This window comes from Neophocaena asiaeorientalis, unplaced genomic scaffold (assembly GCF_003031525.2).
Source record: "Neophocaena asiaeorientalis asiaeorientalis breed wild unplaced genomic scaffold, Neophocaena_asiaeorientalis_V1.1 scaffold129, whole genome shotgun sequence".
In the NCBI taxonomy this organism is placed as follows: Eukaryota; Metazoa; Chordata; class Mammalia; order Artiodactyla; family Phocoenidae; genus Neophocaena; species Neophocaena asiaeorientalis.
In genome coordinates this window covers 5,507,432-5,516,317 of record NW_020172446.1, presented here as the reverse complement: position 1 = coordinate 5,516,317, position 8,886 = coordinate 5,507,432, and the positions used below count along the sequence as shown (strand labels likewise).

The following is an 8,886-nucleotide window of genomic DNA, read 5'->3' as shown; positions in this document are numbered from 1 at the left end:
AGAACCGGCTGGTGACTGAGGTGGAGGCGTTGGTGAAAGAGCAAGGACGGGGCGCGGGCTCTTCGCCCCCCAAAACCGCCACAGTCTCCACAGGCCGAAGGGAAGCTCAAGGGTGAGTTCACTAGGTAAACAGATTCTTGGAAGCACATCTGGATGCAGCTGGAAGAGTTAAATATTTAGATTGGTGGTCTTCCCTGGACTCCTGAGAACACAAACGTCCACACCACAGGGCTGAGTTGTGTGCAAATGTTGGGGCTTTGCATTTTTTTTATTAACGTTTTCTTCTCACGTGGTTTACATCAATTTATAATCTACGTAAGTTGAAACAGAACATAGACCAAAAAAAATATATCCTTACCAACTTATTAAAGTCAAATATTAATGAAGTGTCCCATCCTACCTGTATCAGCAAACACCGGCGGCCCACAGCCGTTGCCAGCAAGGACAGGCATGCAGGATTCCTGTAGCCTGTCTGACGGGCCTCTGTTGGCACAGCCTGCCCTGCTGGGCACAGTGGCTGGGGCTTCTGGGCTGCACAGTCCCTGTCTCGTAGGAGAACCCACGGGCTATTTCCTTGGTGCAGCTCAGCCCAGGTCTGGTACCCGCCCCTCCCTGCTCTTGGGGGTGGAATTTATAAATATTCTGAGCCTTTTGCATTTCTCAGCCCTTCCGGCCTTCCTCCCATTCTCATTGCCTAAGTGAGGTTGGGGGGCTGCAGTATACCTGATGCTGAGAAGCAAACCTCCCTTGTTTTGGGGAGGTGGGAGGCACCCATTTGGGGCTGTAAATAGCTCTAGCTGGGCCTCCAGTTCATTCCAGTCAATGGCTGTGGAAGCAAGAGCCTTCCATGCCACATACCAGCTCCTGAGTGCCGAGCAGACTCCAGGGATCATCAGACACTGGGGATCTTTAGACTCAAGCGGCCTTCTTTCTCTACCCCCCGTCTCAGAGAGCGGGGCTCCTTGCTAAGCTGCTAGCAGGCAGCTAGGGGGTCAGTACTGCCCTCCTCTTAGGCATCTCTTTCCTCCGATGTGCACAGAATGTGTACCGTTCTGCCCATGATTGGGCAACAGGTGTAAACAAGATGAGAAAGGGCCCTTCCTCTCACTGAGCAAGTGCTACGGCTTTAGGGCCCTAAACCCTTCTTTAAAACAGCTCTGAGCTCAAGCTAGGGGAGCTCTTCTCTCCAATCCTGAGGGCCTAGAATCTAGTCTCTGCCACGTAGGAGAGCCAGGGAGCTGTGTACTGCAGCTCCAATCTCTGCAGCCCGGGAGTGTCTGCCCTCCCAGGCTAACTGCCAGAGGCCAGCGGCCCCTGCTCAGGTGGGAAGAAACTGCACTTTGGGGGTACTTCTCACTCCTTTCCAGTGCTGAGCAGCGGGCCTCGGTGTTGGGATCGGGACCTGCTGATCCCCTGCTCTGGAGCAGAGCGTCCACAACGAGGGTCCCCTGCAAAACCCAGTCCCGAGAGAGGCAGGTACCTGTGACTCCTCATTCTTCCCCAGCTCCTGGAGTTTCCCCGAGTTCACCCGCAAGGCTGCATCTAGAAGCCGAGGGTGGAAGGCAGCACCAGGACGGCTGGCTAGCTGGACCGTGCCTGCCTTTCCCAGGGCCTGGAGCACACGTGGCCGTGGGGGCTGCCCCTGGCAGTGCTTGGCTGTGGAGAAAGTGTAAACCCTAAGGCAAAGGTGCCACGAGGTACGGGAGGCGCCGGGAAGGACTAGCCCTCCTGGACAGAACCTGCCTGTTTCTGGACACCTGCTTCAGCCGTAGTAGCTGCCCTCCCAGAAGCCCAGCTCCACGAGAAAAGCCACCACAACTGCTTGCTGCCGGGAGCCTCTTTCCCCCCAGCCCGGGACACCCAGCGCTCCCTGGCGCTCCTCTCAACGTCCCACCCGTCCCTTTTCCTCGGCGGCCTGACCCTCCCACCTCCCCCAATTCTTTCCTGACCCTCTGGCTACCTTGGTAGCAGGTCACTTGTGAGTCTTGTATACTCAAAGGAAATAGAACACCAAGGGAAAAGGAACTGAAAAGCAGAAGAAACAGTCAAAGATGCCTCACTGGTACTGGAGACAGAACAGATAAAGCCAGAAATGGAGAGTCTCGGGTGGAAAAATCCCAGAAATCCGCCCTCCAGCCTGTGCTAAGCTGAGGGTTAGTGTGAGTCTGTCTCCCTGCCCAACATCTGCACAGGCGGCAAGGCAAGCAGGTGCGCTTCCGCAGGCACAGGGCAAGGAGAGGCCGGCGGCGGCACGGCACGGGCCACCACTGCCACCGCCGCCCAGGGCCTCCTCAGAGCTTTCGAGGCGCTGGATCAAAAACCAAGGCTGCACACGCATGCAGGCAGGCTGGGAGGGAGGAGAGGGCGGAGGAAGACCGAGGGGAGGCTGCCAGGAGACTGCGATCTGGGGGCAGGGCCAAGAGAGGAGAAGCTGGCAGCAGTCACAGAGCGCAAAATAAAAGCCCTTGGACCGGACTCAGGAGGAAAGAAAGTGTTGGAGGAAATGAAAGAACAAAGCAGGCTGTCTGTGTGCCCACACCGGGTCGGTCACTACCTTTCCTGCATGACAAGTAGACGTAAAACAATTCCCAAACAGCACGGAGCATTAGACACAACTAGAGGAACAGAGGGCAGAGCCCGGGGTGCGCAGCAAGGCTGGGGCCGGGTCAGCTGGCTTTTTGTACAAGGTGGCACAAAAGATGCACGTCTTCCAGTTCTTGGAAATCTGTGTCCCTTGGAGTCTGGAGCGCTGGATTTGGGAGTTCTCTATTGTAGTCCTTCAAGTCTGGGTTGGGTCCCCGGCTGGAGAGGCTGGCTCGGGCCACCCCCCGAGACGCTCCCACCTCGGGGCTACACATCGGTGGAGAAGTACAGTGTGTTCCTCTTCAGTTCTGCGAAGGAGATGGGGGGGTGCTGCAGGTAGTAGAGAAGGACCTGGACCTGCGGGAAGACAGGGGAGACTGAGGCTGGGGTCCTCGCCCTGGAGGCCCTCCGACCCGCTGAGAAGCCCTGGTCTCCAGGCTGGGCCCCTGTGGCTCCCCGCTTCCCCTTCCTCTGAAGCCCAGGTGTGGCTGCCCATTTTCAGCAGTAGAGGGCGCTGCAGGGCAGAGGGTGGGGAGCCTGGGGCCACTTCCCCAACCTCAGTCATAAACTTCCAACCTGCTCCAGAGCTTGGCTTTGGCTTGGCAGCCCTGCTTCAGACCAGACCCCGCCCTGGGTCTTGTAGGGCTCCTAGGGAAGCTTCCTGACCCTGGAAGCGATGCTAGAGCTTCCATGGGTGGGGACAAGGCCCCAGATTTTTCTGATACCCCTAGGCTTGCTTTCTGAGGCCCAGGCGCTCCCAGGATTGCAGCCAACACTTGAGACAGACAACCTCTGGGCCCCTGGTCTAGGTTCCTACTTTTCAGCAGGACTGTCCAGAGCCCTGCCTCCCTGGTGACATCCTACAGACCATCATCCCCGCTGTCAGGAGGGGAGGGGGTTAGGAGTCCTAGCTGTTCTCTCTCCACCCCTCAGGGAGGCTTGTCCCTCCCCTCCAGCAGCCGCAGGCCTGGGCAGTGCGTAGGTACCTGTGCCATGACATCGTGGGACCAGATGTCGGCAGCCGACGTGAGGTGTGCTTTGCTCTCCACTTCTGAGGGTCTCAGTAACGTGGGGCCAAACACAGTAGCCAGGTTGTGAAGGGACATCTTGTTGATGGGCTCCTTCTCAGCAACCCTGGGAGGGAGGGGAGGGGAGGGGAGAAAAAAGTCATTCCTGGCAGCCGCGTGGGGCTCCAGACTCTTGGCTGTTACCACTCCTGGAAGGATTCCCACAGGTGGTCACTAGCCTCCCTCTCCTGAGGGTAGAGACCGCTTGGTAGGGAGGGGACTCAGCCAACGGACCAAGTTCCGAGCTATGTTCCAGTACGTTCCAATAACAGATTCCCAGCTCCTGGGCCACCCCTTGAACTGATGGTAAACTGTCAGAGCCAGAAGGACCCACTCCAACTCCCTTGCCTTAGAGATACTATTACTGGTTCAAGAACTTTCCCTGTAATAATTCATGCTCATCACAAACCTTCGGGTAGGTAATATTATCATCTCCACTGTACAGATGAAGAAACCAGAGTACAGAGAAGTTAAGTGACTTGCCCGAGGTTACACAGCTAGCAAGTGGCAGAGCTGGGATCTGAACCCAGGCAGTTTGCCTCCAGAGCCCAGGCCCTTCCCCACCGATTGTGCGCGTTCCCCACAATCAGCCGTGGAGGGGGGCCCTGAGGAAGAGTCCGAGCAGGCGGGGCTGGGCAGGGGGCAAAGGCCTGAGGTCTGCCTGCTGTACTGTGGCAGGAACAACCCTCGTCCCAGATGGAGCCCAGGGGCTGTTCTCCCAAGCTTTTCCAGAAGGGTCTGCCTCATGGGGCTCCAGAGCTGCCTCCCTTTGGATCTTCCTCTGCTTCTCTTGCATAATAAGCCAGATGCTCTGTAGATATTTCCCGAGTGACAGCAGGGGCTGCCATCTGTGGCTGGTGTCCAGCAGGCTCAGTACCAGCCAACTCATCAGAGAGGCCCTGTGCCTCCCCCGGTCCCAAGCAATGTTCCTGGGGCTGAGACCCAGCCACCCTGAACAGCGCCCCTCGCCCCACTCCCACTACACCGTCACTCCACCCTCCAGGCCGGAGCCATGGATGCGCCTGCTGACTGCTTTGGAAACAGGCAGAAAAACACTGCCATGCCAGGAGGCAGCTGTGCAGCTGGCCCAGCCCCTCACCACACCGCCCCCCCCCCCCAACACACACACACACACACACACCCCGGCCAGGGCCCAGATGTGGGAACAGAGTGTGCCCGGTTCCCAGGGTGGAAAACCTAATGAATTTTCCTTCCCATTCCTCCTCTGTGTGTCCTCCCCAAACTATTTGGGAATTGGTTGGGACTTTGGTCCTGGCCAAACCAGAGGGAAAATGTCTCATAATGGGAAAAACAAGACAGCAGCCCAGGCGTTCCCAGGTCTCTGGCCCTCCAGAGCCTGGCCTGGCCTGGTGGCCGAGCCGCCACTGGGAGCCTGGGCCTGAGTGCTCACGGCCCCTCACCAGGGGCTCCCTGGTCCCGGGTGGCAAATGGACTTAAAGGACACCTGGGGACTTTTCCTCCCCACTCACACCTGGGACCAGTCCCGGACTCAAAAGTGAGTGCAAGGTCACCGTCAGGGCTAGCTTCCAGTATGAACTTTGCTGCAGGCATAACTTGAGCAGCTGTTGGTTTGACCTGACTGTGGAGGGGGCAGAGGAGAAGGTCGGAAGGGCTGTAGTTGAGGATCTGGGAGATGTGGCTTCTAAGGGCAGAGCTGCTGCTGACCCCAGGCAAGTCCCTGCTGGGCTGGGGACTCAGATTCCCTATCTGTTCGATGAGCTGTGGGTCAAGACCAGCGGGCTTCAGATTTTTTTGACTGTGACCCACAAGCACACGCACGCGCACACACACACACACACGTCTGACCTGAGCATCCAGCACACGCAACGTGCGTAACTGAACAGAACAATAGGCACCCCAAGGCTGTCCCTCCTACTCCGTTTAAAAAATGCTAAGTGGACCGAATGACCTACTGACTGTAAAATCCACCTACAGTCCTTGGCTCTAGCCCTGCCTTTCTAAGCATTCTCTAGCCAGTATTTGAGGCTGCCATTAGGACCCAAATATTTCTCAAAAGAGAAGAATGTGAACACAAGGATTTGAAGAGCAAACTCTCACCCTGCTATGGTGTCTCAGCAGACACCAGCACCCACTTGGAGGCACGGAGGACGTGAGTTCCTCAGCGGATGTGTCCTCCCCGCAGCTGAAGCCTGCCCTGGCTCCCTGCCCCCTCCCCTGGACTGGGCCCCTCCCCATTACCTTTTCAAGTGTTCCAGCAGGAAGAGGAAGGTGATGAGGTTGGGGTCTGGCAGGGAGCGGAGCAGGTGCATCATGCAGTTTTCCTTGGCAGCAGGGTCTGACAGGGCTGTGGGGAGAGAAGGGGCTGGGGCGGGGCTTGGCTCTGGGCAGGGAGGCCTTAGCCTCCTGTGGTCAGGAGGCTACAGGACACTGCGGGAAAGCCCAGGCTGCAGGGAGTCAGGGGAGCAGACCCTGCAGGGAAGGGCCTGGTATTTCCCCAACAGTAGGCTATTGGAGGTTCCTACAGGAGGCCCCACCACAACCTGTAACTCAGCCAGGAGGCAGGCTGGTGGTTCAGCAGACACTGTTCTTCGCCTCCCTGCAGAGTCCTTTGGGGCTGGAGGCATTCCCCATACCTGGACTGTAAGGCTGAGTTTAAGACAGTGATGTCATGGCATGAATGTTCTCTCTCTCCTTTTTTGGCCGCATCATGCGGCTCGTGGAGTCTTAGTTCCCTGACCAGGGATCGAAACCAGACCCTCTGCAGTGAGAGCACAGAGTCCTAACCACTGGACCACCAGGGAATTCCCTGAATGTTCTTCTTCAAGCACCTCCACTGCCGGAGCCCAGCAGTGAGCTGCCTTCCATGGGCTCCTCGTTCCTGTGATTCAACCCAGAAGACAAGGCAGGACGGATGCGCCCAGGCCAGGATTTGGCCCAGGTGGGTAGAGGCCGGAGCCCTGCCAGCCAGGGCTCCCAGCTTCCTCCCCACCCTGGGCATAGGTCAGAGATGAGACAGTGCTCCTTTTGGAAGGCTCGGTACAGGCCATGTCAAGTGTACGCCTGCTCACTTCTTCTTGGCCCCAGGGCACCAGCCCCTGACCACCCACCTCAGGGCAGATTTCCCTGGATGCCTGGGTTTCTAGGCAAGGAGGTCAGTGTCCAAAGAGGAAGCACAGAGGGCAGCCCAGAGGGATGAGACGGGAAAGGGGCAGGGGAGAGAGGGTCCAGCCTCCAGATGAGGCCCCAGCAGGCCACATCTTGCCCTCCAGGCCACTCAGCCACACGGCCCTATGCAGTGGGCAGATCAACAAGCAAGGGAAGCCACAGATCTCCTCTCTCACTCTTTTTTTTTTGCGGTACGCGGGCCTCTCACTGTTGTGGCCTCTCCCGTTGTGGAGCACAGGCTCTGGACGCACAGGCTCAGCGGCCATGGCTCACGGGCCCAGCCGCTCCGCGGCATGTGGGATCTTCCCGGACCGGGGCACGAACCCGTGTCCCCACCGCGCCACCAGGGACGCCCTCCTCTCTCACTCTTTACTGGTCAGGGAGGCCTGGCTCAGCCCAGCCCTCAGGCCCCCACTGGAGGCTCACCGATGCCCTCCATGAAGGCTGGGTAAAGTCGGTCTGTGAGGAGGGGCTCGGGCAGCTCCCGGAAGTATAGCTTGAGGGTGCCAGCGATGGCGTTGATGTCCATGTCACTCAGCATCAGCAGGATGTCCTTGTTATCTGTAGGGGAGACGGGATGTCAGGGGCTGTGCTGGCTGAGCCACCTCCGCCCCCCACGCAGCCCTCAGCTGGGCAGGTAGCCCTGTTCCGTCCCTCTATCCATCCTGAGACAGCTTGCCCGGGACACCCCCACGCTGTCTCTGGTCTGCTGTCCCCAGGAATGGCAGGATGTAGGTAGTGTCCACAGGTGGCCTGTGACTCAGCTCTGTGGGGGGAGGGGAGCATAGATCATCGTCCAGAGTCCTGGAGCCACACTCACACCACGTGTCACATGCCCTCCTTCCAACTGGAATCTCCCCACTGCTAAGCCCCTCTCTGGAAGGCGCTGTGCATTTTTTATACCTAAAATCATGTTCCGACAAAGCCTCAGCTTCCAGGTGGCACAGGGGAGCCGTGTGCCAGCACGTCCCCAGCTCCCCACCCCAGGCTCCCCGAACACGTCTGCCGGGCAGCTGCCCAGGGACACCCACCAGGCCCCCTCTCAGCTCCCATGGAATCAGCACTGCCCGGCCAGTTCAGGTGTCCTGACTGCTGGGTGTGCTGTTGCTGCAGCCTGAACGGCGAGGTAGGGGAAAGAACCAGGAAGGTCAGGCGCCACCACCAAGGAGCCTGCAGTCAAAGCGAGAGGCAGCAATGCCCCTCCCAGAGGGCACTGGGGGCCTGGGAGAAGGTGGAGGTGCCCGTGTTAGCCAACCCAGGCTCAAAGCCCTTTAGTTTCCCTGCAGCCCACCGGGCACCAGGGAGCCAGCAAGAAAGCCAGGAACACGGACTCTGGAACCCGAAAGATCTGAGTTTAAATCAGGCTCAAAGCCTATATACTGAGTAATCCTGGGCAAGTGACTTGGCCTCTCTGAGGCTCAGCTTCCTAATCTGTAGCGATGGAGAAGAGATTGGAGGGCAGGGGATCACCCCATGCCGTGCTGGGCTGCAGTTCACAGACGGAGGCCCCTCTGCCATTGGCTCGTGGAGGCCTCTCCGTGGAGGAGCCTCCCGCTTCTGCTGCGCTCTCCTCCCAGCCCCACGAGCCTGCCGGAGCGCCGCCTCCCCGTTGCTGCCCAGCTGGGCCTCCCAGACTCACTGGCATCAAAGACAGCCTTCAGCGCCTGGATGTCTGTGGCCACCCCTGATATCCGGTAGATGCCAACCTCCTCGATGCCCCTCTTCTCCACCTCCTCCACGCACTGCCGGACGATGTAGGGCACCTTGGAGCGCTCCCGCCTGGTGGGGAGGGGATGTGAGGGGAGGGAGGATGGAGGGAGCCCCCCAGTGATAGCTATATGTACCCCTTCTCTGCAAACTTTGGCCTTAGAGAGCTCTGGCTTCTGGGATCAGGAGGTGGGGGGCAAGGAGAGGGCTGAGAAAGAGGCCACGCCACCCCACCCCCCAACAGCCTGCCTGCAGCTGAGGGACAGCAGGGCACAAAGGTGGGAGGGAGGAAGTTTTAGGAGATCAACCCAAAGACTAAAGAAAGAGTGTTCCTCAGAACAGAGGGCTCAGATTCAAATGCTATGGGGGCACCCAGCAGGTT

At 58.7% G+C, this 8,886-nt stretch overlaps 1 protein-coding gene across 2 annotated transcripts in view; it reads right to left on the bottom strand.

The window, feature by feature from the left end:
* Window positions 1–232: 232 nt before the first annotated feature.
* The window catches only part of ABR (ABR activator of RhoGEF and GTPase), a 175,268-nt gene continuing 166,614 nt past the window's right edge, over window positions 233–8,886 (bottom strand). Inside the window, exons 19-23 of one of the 2 annotated variants that reach the window (XM_024735921.1) lie at window positions 8,437–8,576; window positions 7,224–7,358; window positions 5,871–5,976; window positions 3,570–3,717; window positions 233–2,940 (exon numbers count right to left, since the gene is read on the bottom strand). In XM_024735921.1, coding sequence (XP_024591689.1) covers window positions 2,851–2,940; window positions 3,570–3,717; window positions 5,871–5,976; window positions 7,224–7,358; window positions 8,437–8,576 — 619 coding nt within the window. In that variant the 3' untranslated portion in view covers window positions 233–2,850. The remainder of the gene's footprint in view (window positions 2,941–3,569; window positions 3,718–5,870; window positions 5,977–7,223; window positions 7,359–8,436; window positions 8,577–8,886) is intronic. The other variant, XM_024735931.1, reaches the window with a different exon arrangement.